The 17078-nt window shown below is 38.9% G+C and overlaps 1 protein-coding gene and 1 long non-coding RNA gene across 5 annotated transcripts in view; one reads left to right on the top strand and one right to left on the bottom strand.

Annotated features, from left to right (window-relative positions):
- The window catches only part of rg (rugose), a 117685-nt gene that overhangs the window by 35647 nt on the left and 64960 nt on the right, over nt 1-17078 (top strand). For all 4 annotated transcript variants that reach the window (XM_008193614.3, XM_015979085.2, XM_064359035.1 and 1 more), the window contains one exon: nt 11284-11388. In XM_008193614.3, the coding sequence (XP_008191836.1) occupies nt 11284-11388 (105 nt within the window). The remainder of the gene's footprint in view (nt 1-11283; nt 11389-17078) is intronic.
- Nucleotides 7826-8684, bottom strand: LOC103312597 (uncharacterized). Its single transcript, XR_010335488.1, has 2 exons — nt 8186-8684; nt 7826-8082 (listed from the first exon to the last, which is right to left on the bottom strand). It is a non-coding gene; the product is annotated as an uncharacterized LOC103312597 (long non-coding RNA).

Here is a 17078-nt window from a genome sequence, read left to right as displayed (position 1 = left end):
ATGGTTCTCATTAAGCCAATGAAACGATAAAGCTAGCGATTTTATTTCGGATAGGGTTCGTAAATAGAGGCATGCGCTTGACGAAAAAAAACACGTTGGCACCTCGATGTGGTCGAAAATCAAGTTCAGTGTAAATATTTACGAGGCACCGTTTTAATTATTTTATACAATGGAGGAAGGGAAATGCTTGAGGGCATCAAAGCGACACGACTCATAAATAAATAAAATGGATATCTGATGGTATCGCGTTACGGCGACGAAAAGCTCCATCACGGATTCCCTTTGTGGATGGGAGAGTCGAGGAATGGGGAAAAATGACACTGGGATGTTGCACGAAACTGGATAAACTATTCCAGTGGTGGCTTGTTTACTCAACAATTTGCAAAACTAGGTTTACCGCTACGCTCAAACGGGAGGATTCCGCAGATTGTTGAGACGAGAGAAAAAATCTAATATTGTAAAGCGGGAGCTTAATTAAAAAATGGACCAAGTTTTACTATGACGCAACGCCTGATTCGATTGTGTTCGAGGAAATGAAAGGAGAAAGACTTGTTGACAATATAATAACTGTTAGCGAGCTAACTAGTGACATTATTCGTTATATTAATGAAGTTTCAGCAACACAATTAAGGGAAAATTGAACTGAAAAAGCCAACGTGATTGTAATTAGTTTACTTTTCAAAGTAATTTACTTCGCCGACGGAGGAGCTAAAAAATCTGGTTTAAAAATAGTTCATACGCTACAATCATGCTCAGTGACGTTACCCAGCTTTTCTTCTAAATACAATTGGCAATTGTCTATTATATTTATATTACATTTTTAAAAATTAATAAAACGCTGCCATTTCGTCCATAATTAACAATAAACATTCTCTAATTACCGCCGTGGAACTCTGTATTTTTTCAAGTAAACACGAAAAAATGTAATTGGTATTGCGTTTCTCAATGTGTTTACCATTAAGCCCCGTAATGGAATTTCAACTGCATCGCGAATTAATGAAAATATTTGTGGGAAAGTTGTCGAAACAAATCAATTTTATTTATGCTCGATCGAGGTTTGTTATTGGCATTAATAACATCATGTCAAAACCGTGTTCCTTCTATTGAAACTTGGAGGAAATTTTCAAGTATCGGAATTGACAATAGGTTTTTTTGCTTCGTCTAAACCACACAAAAACACGGTATTGTTTTTGATGGTTTTAATTAAAAGCTCCTGAAATTAATTTCGACCAAAAACAAAGATCCCGTGATCTCGTTTTTAGATGAGATTTTAATATTAAATATCTTATTAAATGGGAGAAAATCGCGAAGCACGTCCGGAATGTTCGTGTTATTAATAAAGAAATTTCAAGTTAGTAAACTAGACTTTTATTTAAATTTTGTTAAAACTCGGGGAAACGGAGACTAATCGCGATTAACACACATTTGCAGCAATATACGTTCGGATTAAATTCCGGGGTTTTGTTCTGGAGTGGCATTATTAAACTTTTTTAACAAGTACGTTTCTATTTTCATAATGCTCGATTTGGCGAGCTGGGAAGGAGATAAAACCTATCCGGAATAAATATATTTGTATCGGTTAAAATTCCGGGTTTTTGTTTCGGAACGATATTAAAATAAGTGGGAGCGTATAATTAAATTTTCCGGAAGATTTCCCCGATTGATTTCGTCGGGATATTCTAATAGTTACAAGAGGAAACGAGCACGGATTCCGGTACTGCCCCTCGTTTCTCAATCATCAATCACCATCAGTCCGCTTTAAAAAAGTTGAAAACACGGTCGCCAATAGTGATGGATGATGATATCGGCGAAAGCTTCGTTTTGTAAAAAATCATTTACATTGTTTTTTGTGGCGGCGGTGGGAGGAGAAATTAAATACTTGTGGGCAATCACGCTTAAATTATCTAAAGAGACAAAGTTTCGTAGGGCGGAATTGCGGAGCTTTTTCGCGCTAGGGTTGGTATTCAGTCACCAAAGGATGCAACTTTGTTGCTTTCTAACTTTTCAGACAATCGATGGCTGTTTGCTAACACTTTCAAAGGTACAGGAAATTCAAATATAACGAAAATAGAAAATCGACTTTCTATTTGCTCTGATTGTATGAACAATTGTAATTTAATATCTCGAGGCAGGTTTAAACTCGTATTTCCTTTGGTCGAGGGACACGTCAAAGCATTCCTAAGATTCGCTTAAACTTCTCTAATAGACAACAAATCATCTAGTTGCATGGCTTGGATTTCCCAAGGGAGTTGTAACAAAAGTCAAAGAGAATAACATATCAAGGAAATAATTAAGAGTCTCGTAACGAAAAGAAAAATAAAATTTTTGCCGTTTAATACGAGAGTGGCGGCGTTTCGAGCTTCCATTTGCTTGAAAATTTCAGCCATTAGAGGTTAAACTGCGCCTCAATCGTAAAGAACACTTTAAAGTTAAATACGAAATGGGTCATCAAACCGGGTTTTATTCAAAAAAGGGGTCTTTGAGCGCTTTTCTTTACAAAAACTCTCTGTTTCTCAGAAGAGAGAAATCACCGCATAAACACCATTCGACTTTATTACGTTTTTAATCCTCTTCTGTATCTAATAACATTTGATACGGTTGTCTTTTATTAGAGTTTCCGAAGCATTTTAATAATTCCCGCGACGGTCCTCCGGGCATCATAAAGATGATGCCTGGCTTATGGCCGGGGGTGAGAGACCGGAACCCGGAACCGAAGGGAGGAGGCGACGTATATGAAGGACTTTAGTCGGCTCTTTTGGAATTTCATTTGCCTGCTTTCGATAGATTGTAACCTCGAAGTGTTATCGCGCCGAAACCTGTCTGCCGAACTGCTGAAATATTTAATTACGTAGCGTAATGGTGAAGAATGGAATGTCTAAAAGCCATGCATGCGAATGTTTGACCAACTTTAAAACAAACACTCGCCAGCTAACCCTTTCTAAAATAATAACCAGATTTCATAATTGCCGCACGTGGGGGGCAAAAAGATTTCATGTTTTTGGTACTCGATTCCCATTATCTAAAGTCAGGAACTTACATAACGGAGTTCTTGGAAAGTTCGAGTTAATTAACAGCGCGATGCTGCAACGCATTATTCTTCGCCGTGCGACGTGTAGTTGAGACAATGTCGACTATTTTATGTAATTATAAACGGAACGAGATTACGATTCGTCGACTAAATCTTAACTTACACGAATTCATCTGCGACACACAAGAAAACAAGAAAATCAATAAGCAAAGCATCAGGAAAAGTAGGCAAGGACCGTATATTTCAGTCGCATGTGTCGCATCGAACGTGACCGGCTTCAGTAACAGAAAGGACGAGTAAACATTACTTTAACAATGTGCTTTTGATGGAAACGTATCGAGAATAGAGGGGGGTTTATGAAAAATAAAACATATCGATTGGGTTTCAGCCAGCAATTGGCCCGGCGCATCCACCATTTTTGCAGCAAAGACTTCTGACTTGGTCCAAAGCAGGGAATCTTCTCACATACATGGGTTAACAACATATTTCAATAAATTTTATGAAATACTTAAGAAGCAAACATTTTGTCCGATTTTGGTTGACAATCAAGATTTTGCTTGTGTTTTTTTAATAAACTGGCTTGGATTTATTTTCGTATTTCATAGGTGCTTCAAATAAATTGTCAAGATATATCATTAAAATCTGCAATATCTATAATTTAAATGCTCGTGCTCGTAGGTATTAGATTGCCGTATAGGTCTGAAAAAATGCGTTTGCGACTTCTCCGTGACGTAATTTTATATTGGAGACAGTTGCAGCGTCCCAAATTCAGCAAGGTGTCCGTATTTCAACGTTTCAATATCGCGCATGAATATAAAACATTTTCTATTGAATTCATACATCTCCCCACGGTACCGGCCGAAAAAAATTCGCGATCGTTCTAGTCGAATCGAAGGTTGTTTCAATAAATCACGCCGACGAAAAGAGCATAGAGGCGGATATAAAAAAACGAAAATAGATGCGAAGCTCGCCATTCCATACACTTGTGATACAATGAACGTCCGAACGTGGACACATGAAAATTTGAAATATGGTCGAATTTAAAAATTGTCGAAAATTTTCGCTCGGGTTAATTGGAATTTTGACGGCGCGTCTTCCTGAAAGAACGATTAATCAGCGGTGCATGTCGGGAATTTAATTAGTGCGAATCGAATGCGGTTTTGTGACGTTCGGATTTGTATAATATTAATTCAGTATTGATTTTTGCGAAGGATGTGTGACACCTACCTTACGTAGGAAAGCACGTCTTTTGCAATATGAAACTGGAAAAAGCCCCGCTTCCAGTGTCGATCGTCCGGAAAGCTCAGGCGCCGCATTTCCTAACAATTTCTACGGAAAATGCCGTTAGCTCTATGATTTACGACGAGATGCTAAAAATATATCTGTGTAGACATTGAAAACGGTGTATTTAACCGGCCGTGCTGGTCCTACACCTGCTCATTTAACCATCTCTTTTATTAATGTCATAAATTCTCCGATTCGTGACGGGTCTTGATGCATAAACATTTTTTTCTTCTTTTTTCTTGGGGGAAATTTATGACCGAGTCGAGATCTAATTTAAAATTGGGATTTAGCCGACCGCTGAAGAACTAAGCACTCCAAAGTCTTCTATTTAGCGGCAGTGCACTAAAGACGTCTTCGACTGCCATGAATTGTGAAGACGTATCACTGCAGCAAATTACATAATTAAAGATCAAAGCGAGGCGTTTCATTGAAAATTGGCTTTGATGATGAATAAAGGTATAGAATATGCTTGTAATTGTGTTACTTTTTTCCTCGATTTTGTGTAAAAAATTGCGATGTTTTTAAAATGTTTCGGTCGTCTTTGTGAGAAATAAAACGAAAGTGTCACAAGATAGCTTTAGAAAATAAGGGTAAAAAGTGAGAAGGGTGACGAAGATGGATCGTGGTGTACTTAAGTGAGCCGACTAGCAGAAGAATTATTTTCATCGAAGAAACGACAAAAAGAGTTTATTTAATAAGTGGTGAAGTGTAATATCGAAATTGCAAGAGACGGAATAGTCTTTAGGCAACAATCAGGACAAAACACATCCATCTTGTCAGGGATTGAGCAAAATAAACGGATAAGACGTGGCGAATTGCTTGTATGGGAACGTAATAGGTGTGGACATATAAATCTCAGACTTGTAAGGTTTCTCTTCATGCCAGATAAATTTTTATTACACGGGTTATAACCGAAAGTTTGCCACGATAATGCAGATCTCTGAGTTAACAGCCACAGTGGCAACATAAAAGAGTCACTAAAAGCGTCTGACCCAACCTTCTCAATATCTAATGTCGAAGTTGAAAGATTCTTTGAAAGTCGCGTAAACGGATTAGGTAAGTGTGGCAGATGACTGCATGAAAGGGAGTGATTTTGCATGTAGGGAAGGGCAAAAAATTCTGATCCTTGCAGAAGAGACACTGCAAAAAGCCCAAATATTAACTTTGACCTTGCCAATTTTTGTACATGAGATGTTCCCGAGTGCGTCTCTAGCACCATTTTATTTTAATGCTTTTATTGTGAAGACTGCACATTGTGTGAGCATGAGTGACCGTCGTCGCTTTTCACCGCCATAACTCTGTGAGCAGTGGATAGATTTCAGCATCAACAGCCACCGGCTCTATTGTTATCTGATCTTGTCGGTATCGATCGTGCCTAGCAAGTGTTGAATTTGTCCAAGAGTCGGTGATTAGCTCGGTCCGTCCTGAAATGTTGATGAGTCGTCGTCGGCGGCGCTTAATTGCATCGTCCGCATGATTAGATCGCGGTTTGGTGGCGGAATACCCTTCAGATCTCCTCATCAAGTGGCGCACTGCCTTTAACTATCGCAGTTACCGGTCACTCGAGGTATTAATGATGTCCTGGATTACACTAAATTATCCCCAGCTTCCGATAATGGACACGACCAATTCGACCACATCCTATTCAATTATGCGGCGCCGAAATTAATGCGCTGAATGTTTGACTCGAAAATGGAAATTTTCACGAGTATTTTCGATGGTCTTGGGTGCACTTGATGTATTCATGAAGCGAGATGCGGACGAAATCAAGTATTGTATATGTTTTAGAGATTTTCCCCCGTAATTACTACGAAAATTGGAAGAGTGTGGGAGTGAAAGAAAGCAATCATCTCGCCTAGATCCTTAATAACAACCGACCTTCCAATCTAACCAAAAGACAAATAAATAAGTAGAGCTTCACTCTCGGAGATAATTATAATGAAAGCCATCTTTACGAAGCCAAAGTTTATTGAGCGCAAGGTGCACACCCACCGCTGTTTTAATCTGTATTGTCGCAGAAATTAATAGCGCATTTGAAAAATCCCGATGCCCTTTTGGGTGTGTTGTTTCAAGTGCGTTTGGGTGTATAAAGAGCCTTTGCGTTCACTCCGTCCTAAGTAAATATCTAGCTTGTATAAGCACTGCGTTTCAAATTTTACATTCTAATCTGCACGCCATGCACAAACAAGAACATTTACATGTTCCATTTATCACACGGACTCTAATGGCTTCGAGAAATTAGTCCGGACAGGATGTTGTTCTATAGACGAGTTGGAGCTTTTAAACACTGGATGATTTGTTGATGGAAACGCTATATTAGATGTCTGGATGAATTTCTGAAAGAAGAAAAGCGATTTGTTGTTATAAATGAACAAGGAACTGTCACAGCGCGACGGCACAAACCAATCTCATTATTAAAGGGGATAATAATTAAACGGAACAGGAGGACTAGGCTGAGACTGAGGAGCAATTTGTGCGACTTCATTTGTATATTTAAGCATTAAACGACTTTTTCCGCTTGTTATGTTTTAATGCCTCGATGATCCTTTGTTTCCTATCCAGTTTTTAGAACACGAACTTGTCGCAACTAAAGGGAAAGTGGGAGAAAAGAAGATTCAATTAAAAAGTTAAACTGATCGTCCTTTATGGACTCTTAAAGTTCTTTGACTGTTGCGGGCTGAGGTCATGGCTGAAGAACAATGATTTGTGACCGTTTATGAGCAAGGAACTGTCGCGTGATGAAATATGGCGGTGGCAACTAATCACATTATTATCAAGCATAATAACTAAACCGGGCAATGAAGGAGAAAATAATTTGGTTGCGTGAAATTTGATTAAGGGATAAATTTAAATTTTATTAAGAAGGGTGATGAAGCGATTGCTTAGACTGCATAAAGAATTGAAATATTTTGAAGCGCAATTACGTGTTGTCGTGGGCCAATGATTTGTAACGGTAGATGAGCCAGGAGCTGTCTCGTGATGAGATATAGGGGCACAAACTAATCTTATTGTTGCGAAGATGATAATTAAAGGCGTCTGTAATCGCTGGTGTTAAACCTGTAGACAATCTGGCTTTGTGCGCGTTGATTGCGTGTCGCGCTTTTTCCATTCTGCGGACTATATTTTAAAGAATTTAATCAAACAGAGAATGGGCGTGTGAAGCTTTATCTCGTTTAATCCGATAACGTATATTTTCTAGTCGCAATCAGCATGTAATCCGCGCTCTCAACCGTCGTATTAATATGATTTAGAAGCGCAACTTTAATAACATGTTTCGCAACGTAATTATGTAATTTGTTGTTGTTTGGTGTGTCGGTGTACACCATGGCCTCCTTGATGTATGGAGACAACTTCGTTGTTCAGGCCTGGCGCATCGATAAGCTTCAACGGTTTTTTCGAAACCGTAGATGGCGCCCTATTTAGCGCACTGACGTTTATCTGACAAATAGCATTTGTAAGGTTAAATCCGAAAAAAAAATTGAATTTAACAAGTACAATCAGCAGAAGAGAAGGTGAAAAAGAGCCCACAATGTAATTGATAATTTCTAAATACAAAAACTCAAAAAAATTTATAAAGTAGTAGATTTTTTTCGGGAGTTTGGTGATCCACGAGCGGTGCTTGAGAGTGAGCAGAGGTCCAGACAGGGACTTTGGAACGGACGGTTCAGAGACACTCCAGCAGAGAGTAACGCAGCAGAAGAACGCTGGATCGAGCTTTTTTAAACCATTTCATTTGAAAAAAACGACTTTCTTTGCACATTTTACTAAAACTAAATTAACAATAGCAGGTTTTGAAAATACGTGTGTGCAAAATAGTTTCATTTGCCTAAACAATGTATTGCAAATATCTGCTGATTAAAAGGTTGCAAATACCTTTCAGAAAACTTAAGCCATGTCTTAAAAATCACAGATTTGTAACGCATTCAACCTTAACCATTGGTAAAACCATAGAGTATGCATAATAAATGGAAGGTTCTTTGAAACATCGTTTTCTCTGCATCTGTGTCTGCGTACTAGTGCCGTAGGTTATGCTTAAAATACTTATAAACGATGAACAATCAATTCACCTTGAAATAATTTGTATATCTTCTGAAGCTGAAAATAAAAAATCCTAATGATCGTAAAATGATTTCCTGCAAAAGTTACACTATCCAAACGTTCATTCAGGGCATAACTTTAGAATTATCCTCACATTTTCAACGTATTTCACGAATGCACACTTACATCTTTCAAATTTATTAGTCTTTAACCTCAAAAATGGTATTTGTCAAATAAACGTCAGTCCGCTAAATGCAGCGCCAGTGGAGAATCAGCCGAACTTAACGATGCGCCAGGCCTGAACAACGAAGTTGTTTCCATACATCAAGGAGGCCATGGTGTACACACATACAAAGAGGTGGATTGCGACATCGGGGAAGGACTCAGCAAATGATTGAATGCTTTAATGTGAACATACAATTTAACATTTGCAAATTGGAGCAGCTCCGACTCCACTGATGATTATTGGAACATGTATAAGTGATGTGCTAATCAACACACACGCACACCAAATTAGTAACGAGGCCTCAGATATTCTTTTCGAGCAGCGAGGGGACTGAATATTTACGTAGCGGAATGAAACAAACGCAGATAGCTAATCCTTTATGTGTGAGGAGTCGAGATAATAGACAAAAGGAGGGAAAGTATTAAAGTTTACTGCTAGATCAAAGAAAGAAACGGGGGAACTGGCGGAGAGTTGTCGGAGTTGCTTCTTTCACTGTTATTTAATCATGCAGGACGGAGCGATGTCTTCTTCGGTAATTTTACGGGGGATTCAATAGGAGAAAGGAAATGTTATAGCCGGTCCTCCATTAGTCAGTCTTATTGAGATTGATCAAGCTTTTTTTTTCGTTCGATTGAATGGAAGTAGAGCGGCGTCCACTTTCGATATAATCAATTTAAGCGGCACGAAACGTGGAAATACTTTCAATTATTCGAGCGACTAATCTAAATTTCGGGACGTTTTGAGTTAGGTCGCTGGAACGTCCAGCTAAGAGCCCGGGATCAGTACCAAAATCAGTAATCAGATGGACTTACGTTTTTAACTTATTTTTGTTGTGAACGTTATTGCCTTTTGTTCATTAATGAGAGAGATATTAGCCGCGAAAGTCTTGACTGCGACACGCTATATTTGCTCGGTTTCGACCTCTTGGGAGCTTGTTTGGTGTTTCCGGGCTCTTGCTTCTTGCCACTTTAAAGACAGAGGGAGAGAAAAGTTTAAGGAGAGTGGCTCGCGTCGACTTAATTTGTGACCGACGATAATATTTTCTCCGAAGAGAACAGCACTGTTATTCTCCATTTAATTATATCTCGCCACTCATACTTTAATTACGCCAGGGCCAAATTTAATAAAGTCTCTGCTACGGTTTATTAAAGAAAGATAATGACTAGGTTTTCGAAAGGCTTCTTGCAAATTGACTCCGGGATGACTTGGCTTGCATAGAGCCGCTGGAAAGTTTGTCGTAAGCTCGGACAAACTTGCCGAGAAACTAGTCGGAGTGAGTAATTAGTAGGCGGTAGTTTCGGATATGGCTCATCTGTCTGCAAATTCTCTTAATCCTAACGATTTTCCCGATGAATCTGAACATAATCGTGTCATAAATCGATCAGGGGGTAGCCACAAGTCAAGTTAGAAGCCACTTTGGAACTTAACTAATCTAAAATCCATTCGTGAAATAACACAGCGCGGAGTTAGTTGTAAGACAACGTCGGCATTAGTTCCATCCAAGTTCAATTTAAGTTTCCTACCAGTCACTTAGCATACTACTGTACAAGTAAATGTATCGAATTAGTGGAACCTTGAGCGAATACAATGCCAAGACGAAATCCACCGCTTTCAATGCTGTAATGGAATTAGTAAACATTTCGCAAGGACCAAAATGGTTTTTAAACAGTTACTTCAACTTCCTTCATCAATCCACTCTTGCCGACTCGAGGTGATGACAGGATTCCGAAAGGGCGGAGCCGCCGCCTTAAAATATGGAACTACAACTTGTAAAGCGCCACCGAAATGAATTACTTTCAGAGAGACGCATTTTTCCTTTTTTTTTCAACTTGATCGGTTAGGGGTCGACCGCATACGCCTACGTGCGTATTTAGCTGGGTTTGCGGTCGTGTTATGATAGCGGTAAGTCGGTGTTTCTGCTGGTTAAGGTTTGAACGAAGGGGAAAATGCACAACTCTCGCTCATTATTAATGGTGGGTAAAAGGATACAAGTCAAGAGGCAGGAAATAAATTAATTTCCTTTGTGGAGATTTACTGTTTTGAAGAATCGGGAAGAAAAGACTCATTTTATACTTAACGGGGCTAAAAACCCCTAATTATAAATACAAGCTACCACGGCAGTTTATCTAAGGCAAAAATTGTAGGGTGTAAAAATGGTGGATGCGCCGGGCCAGCGAGCACAATTTATTTGTAAACGTCAGCAGTTGATTTTTTCTGGTAAAAGGAATATCTAGGTGTTTGGTTGAGGCACTTGTGGTGCGATTTTGGTGTCGTCGAGTTGTCGTTTTTAGTCATAAAACTTGAGAATAGCTCGCATTGTTTGCATTGTTGGCACCACCTCCTAGTTCTTGGCTGGTATTAAATTAGCGCAGCTCGTGTCATATTAAAGTTGTAGCATAATTTAAAGTTTTGCAAAGTTCAACTTTGTTTGATTTAATTTACATAATAGGCCAACTTTGACGATTGTGTGACGTCAAGTTCAAAGCTTGCATTTAATGAACGAATTGTTGGAAGGTGTCACCAAAGAAGGGAAAAGACTTGTTGCGATTTAATCGATCGGTGATTATTTTCCGGCCTGTTGCATTTTCATCCACTCCATCGAAGTTGGTAATTTTCGGGGCCTACGCCAATTTTCCCTTCGACTTTATTATTAATTGAATATTAATTAACACCACTTTCTGACTAACCTTGTTAAATGTTGTTTCAGCTGGTGGGCGGCGAGTTCGACATGGAGCTCAACTTCGTTATACAAGATGCTCAAAATATACGACACATGCTCGAGCTTCTCGATCACTGCCCCCCTAATCTACAGGTAAGGCGCGAAAATTAGACATCTGATTTTTCCTCGATGCTGCTTTCTGCATTCAAAATTTCCCGATCCGAAATAAACTTGCTAAGCGCGGTCGGTTTTTTCCACCGAAGTTCTTTATTTGTGTGTTGGAGTTTATACATTTCATGTAATAAAACGTTAATAAATCGGTTTATTTAACTGGGAAACGTGATAACGTTACATTTAATTAACTCGTAATGATTTAATAACGACTGAATCATGAATAAAAACTGGAATGAATATACAGATATGCATTTTTTCAATTGTTGGCAAATGAATAGGGTTGAAATTAATTAAAATTAGATAATTTCAACTAATTAAATAGTGCACCGGCTATAAATAGTTTCTGGCAATTTGCCTCATATTTTAAGATAGTCACATGCATATTTTTGCTTTCGAAGCTAGAACAAATGCCTGAACATCACTGAATTTACGAGCGGCTCTTCATTTTTGTTATTACAACGTCCATCACTCTCATTACGCTTTAAAGAATCTGCTTTTGATTGATTGCTTTTCGACTCTTCACTCCGTGATGAAATTATTTTCGACCCTCTTCTGTCTTTTATCTTCGATGTTTACAAGTTAGCGTATTGATTATTAATTTAAAATTTGGAGAAAACGAGCGCGGGGAGTGGGTGTTCTCGACCCTTGAAATAATCGCTTTTCGTGGTCAAACTTTGTGAAATGGTCGAGCATTTAACGTTTTCATATTTGTGTAGACAGCCATGTCTCATGTTAACATACTTTTGTATTCTAAAAGTTATAAGCGTGAGCTTTTAACAGCGCATTTCATTTTCGTTTGAATTCGGAGAGCTTTGTCGTGTTTCGAAACAAACACCGTTTTCGTACAAATAAGAGAATCGAAAAAGCTCTCCCCTTTAACAATAGAGATACAGAAAAAGTTTCGTCTTTTCGGGATAAAGATGACGTCGGAAACCATGCAAAACTAATAAATCAACGGCGAGGGGCTCAAACCGAATTAAAGTATTACATGTGTTAAATTTATTGGGGAAATCGGATGGAAAAAGTTGCGATAAATCCGTCATTAGTTTGAATTAAGTGAGACGAAGATTGGACGTAAAAGGGGAAGCTTCAAAGTTCGTTTTTACCTCATGTATAAATAACAACTTCCGTTCAATATCCGTCGACAATGAAATTTATTTAACAAGCTGACAGTGAAGATTAATAAGCAGTCATACGGCCAATAACTGTAAAATCGAAATAATGATGGAAATACGCACGCTTTCTCTTCAATAGACTCATTTATCAAGATTTTACGGTTCTACTTTGGATGAAATATCGAAGATCCGGATCATTTCTCACGACCAATTGGGCATTAACGAAAAGTTGTGCAATTTCGTCTATGCAGCCGGCAACTTGTAATTAATCGAACTGAAGTGTGATTTAAGAGCCAATTTGGATCGCCGGAATCTGGCGAGTCCGGTCCAGGTGCGGTTACCCGTGTTCCGGAGCCGCCAAAAATAACTAAAGTGGCGTAATGTCTCAATTTTTTGCCTTGAAGTTGGCATTTCCTGGCATCGATCGTCTCCATTATTAATTAAAGGATGGAACAATAGCGCTAAAACGCCATCGAAAAACAATAACTTTTCTTATTCATGCGGAGATACCGGCACATCTCATGAATCATGCGTCGGACTTAAAGGAAACGATATCGGAAGAATCTCCCGATAAAAATACAAGAGACAAAAGGAAGAGGAAAGGGAAGGGAAAAAACCGGTTCAATTCGTATGCGGTTTTTATATAGAATGTCCCTAAAGGATAAATTTACGAGCACATATCCCGAATCTCTTTTCCACTTTACAGAATGCAAGTTTTATCTGTAAAACGAGCGGAATTACTGCACATATATAAACACATTTGTAACGAAACGAGCTGTTAGGAAATATGACTAAACAAAATGGAATTCAGATTGCGTCACATAAAACTACTTTAGGATTTCATTCGGTGGGATAGCCGCGGTGACATCTCGACTTCCGCAGAGAGAACAACAAGAAGAAAAAATCTCATTAAGTCGGAGAATATTGGAAGTACATCATGGACGAAAACAACATTTTCTCGGATTCATCCGACTGTAAATATTTCCTCCGTGTTTACAGGGCCGTACCGATAAGAATCGAAGCAGTCAGCTTAATTAGCGAACGTGCCGAGATCGAAAAACGATCATTATCGGCCAACAGATGAAGATGTTTTAAACGGAACACTGCCGATAATTATTATTATAATAGTTTTCCTCGATTGTGTAAGGAGACTCGAGTGAAATCAAATCGCTATGATCTCCTTAACGAGGGTCCCGAATCTCGGAGGAACGCACCGAACGCAATAAAACGTACAAGGGACGCCTTTATTTCTCATCGCGGCTCGAATTAGTTTTATGGTTCCGGACGGGCGGATGCAAATTTTAATTAAATATTTCGAAAAACTTGGATTGAGCCATTGACTCGATTAAATCGTAATGTGTAGATGAAGACGTCTCAGGGGATAAGAAAGCGCCATGATTACCATTGCTAATGCATTCTGGAAGCAAGTCACTATTACATCCACTACAATGCACTTGCCAACATCTTCTCCATAAACATAAGGCGTGAAACTTTGCAAATTTATGCGGAAACATCCACCGGACGTACGGTTTCGCTTCCGTCACTAAATCACTGGAAATTTAAATCGCTGACCGTAACTCGATTTTTGGCCAGACGTAATTAACGAGTTGGCAAACAATATCGCTGAAATAAAACGTGTAAAACGAGTTGATATGGGCATGAGGCGTCCACAGGGTGACTTATTCGCTAGATTTGCTTACGCCTGTTTGAAACAACCTGTATAATTTATGTTTTTGACGTGAAACGGCAGCTCCGCTAGTACTACTATATCATTGGACTAAACACACTCTATGAACAATCGATAAATTAACTCTGGACACACATGTTACTAAATTGGAACGTGATATATTAGCGGTCAATTCATTGCTTGCCTCAGACAATTAACTAGAGCTAGGTTTTCAATGGGCCGCCATTAGGGAATAGGTAAACGTGACGTTTTTGGCATCGAGCAATGTGAATATTTTGACACTTGACAGGTTATCGGAATGCGGCGTGAATTGCGAGACGAAATTTCAGCCGTTTAGCATTTCAAATATGAAAATTAGGCAGCTGAACGAGGATTGTTGGGATTTGTTTCGGTAATTCGCGGAACTTTCTGCTGATTTAATGCGGAGTTTAAGGAGGCGGGAGGGATCGATTAGGTGCGGTTATTATAATTTTTCCAGGGCGTGATTCGTTGGATTTTTTGCTCGAGGAGATCACGAATGGTTTCCGACCCAACCTTTGACTCTAATTACTATTAGTTTAAGAAAGTTTATAAAATCACTTAGGGGTTGCTTATTAGCCAGCGATCAATGCGAGTTTCATCTCTGTTTACGCCTCCATTTTTAATGGACGCGGCTGTTTAGCATGAAGCACTGAAACCTTTTCCATTTTCCAGTTTTATGAAACCCGCCGCCCTAGATTTTTCTCTTGGCAAAGACAATTATTTAATGTGTGCTTTCCATTAATACTAAGTGAAGCAATTTTAGCTTTTCCATCAGTAAATAACGTTTGCCCTTTTTTGCCGAGTGGAGTGTAATGTTGTGTTCTGTTTTAAAAAAATTCAATTAAGGGCTGTATGATTACGGACCGCAAACGTTTCTCCACAAACACACGCGCAAATCTTTGGTCGGCTTATTCGATTTGCGTTAAATTTGTTCGTCGACGATAACGTTTGTCGGATCGTTTTAAAACCGGCGATTGTCTCGAGATAAATATTTTCCTAAAGTGAAAACATCTCCGGAATTTATTTAGCTAAACCGAAATAAATCCTCGCGGGGTTCATTAAACAGATTGATGCGTCTCATCAAGTGAAACGTAAAAGTTTTTTACGTCATTCTTTTATGTACGTGTTCATTTTTTTCCCTTCCTCTTAGCGACTTTGTTGTTGTCGAATACCGGTCTCCGCGAATCATCTCCTATTAAAAGTTCGAGAACTCGTCCGGAGTTCTTAACTTGCTCATCGCAACGTATTATTAAATAAGTTACGGGAGATTTGTCGAAATCTTTCGCAAAATTACGACTCGATATGAATTAGCGGGAATGGCGGCTGCGAAGGCGGGTCACAGATTCGAACGTTTGTCTTGCCACAGGTCCTGCACATGACACTATCGACGAGTAGACGACGTCGACCCCAGATGATATCTGGTTGGAACTCGAGATGGCCAGAAAATCGAAAATTCGAAGAATACGAGCAAAATAATTGATCACTAACATAAATTGAATAATTTTAAAATACAGTTTCGTCGGAGAAAATGTGAAACATTGTTCGTAAAAGTGGAATAGAATCAATATACTAGCAGCGCTTATAAAATAATAAAAATTCTATTAACTCCCTTTCTGCTTCCATCATGCTTTGCAAATGCTAATCTTTTGAATCCTTTATGCCGGCTTTCATCCCAATAAGAATATGACCTTAATTAAAAAATTGCGAAAAAATTTAGAACCAAAAATGAAACTTCTTTCATTAATTCATTCCCTTTTAAAAGCTTTATTCGAATAACATTCTCGAAACTAATTCCAGAGAGAAATTTCGAGAAACCACGAGACTCGAGTAAAAGCTGTGGGAAACGCTAGGGGGGAGTTTGCAAAAGGTTCTCGTGCAAAGTTTTTCCCTTCGGGGGGCTCTAGTTTCTTTACAAATACACTGTTTTTAATAAAAACCATTTTATTTTCTTACGGGTTACGGATATCATATTTCGTGAAAAAAATCGACGAAGACGCTTTCAAAGCTCGCAATTTGAACCTTCCGCCGTCAAATAATACTCTAATTACAACGTCGAGTTTTCGTTAATAATCAGCACGCATTAAATAATATTTACCTTATTCCAGTCTCTCGATTCGCATACAATATTCGTCGTACAGGCGGTCTTGTACACTATTTGCATATTCATGTCTGTTAATTTAATTTGCCGGTACAATAACGGGCCAAACAACGTGCCTTATGTTCCATTATTGCGTTGGAAAGTGAACGACAAAACTTGCACCTTGCACTAAGACAGTCCGAAGCGCGCCGCACCTGGCTCCCCTTTTTCTCGCGAAAACTGAATTATGAAGGAAGACAGCGACCCGCAGGAACCGCATGTTTTAACAATGAGCCAAGATGTTACACGATGATTGTATTATTCACGTCGAAAGCTCCTTAAAATTTTAAAAGAATCATCATTTCAAAGAGACACATCAACGATGAATTTTTTCTTTCGTACTCCACCCCCCACCTACACACACGAGAAAAATTCAAGAGGATCTGGCAGAAAGTTGAATTATGTCGGAGCAGAACTCGAGCACTTCTAGTTCAACTGGCAATTCCGCTCGAGAGTTGTGCCTCTGGTGTAAAAGATGGTCACGTCCGTTTCCATTTGACCTTTCCGGGGCTTGAGCAATGCGATTTTAGATGGCCAGGACGTCATGTCGGCTTTTTACCAACAGAGATTAATCAAAACAAAAATATTGCAAACGATAAGCTGAAATTATTAGATTGTGGAAATCAGAACACAATATTCTCCAAACAAGACCTGAATACTGTGTGCAAAGTCAATTTATTTTTCAATAAAATGCTAACCAAGACTAAAA

The sequence above is a fragment of the Tribolium castaneum genome, chromosome 9 (assembly GCF_031307605.1).
Source record: "Tribolium castaneum strain GA2 chromosome 9, icTriCast1.1, whole genome shotgun sequence".
Taxonomy (NCBI): domain Eukaryota; kingdom Metazoa; phylum Arthropoda; class Insecta; order Coleoptera; family Tenebrionidae; genus Tribolium; species Tribolium castaneum.
Note: the sequence above shows the minus strand (reverse complement) of the source record. Positions and strands in the feature narration are given on the sequence as shown.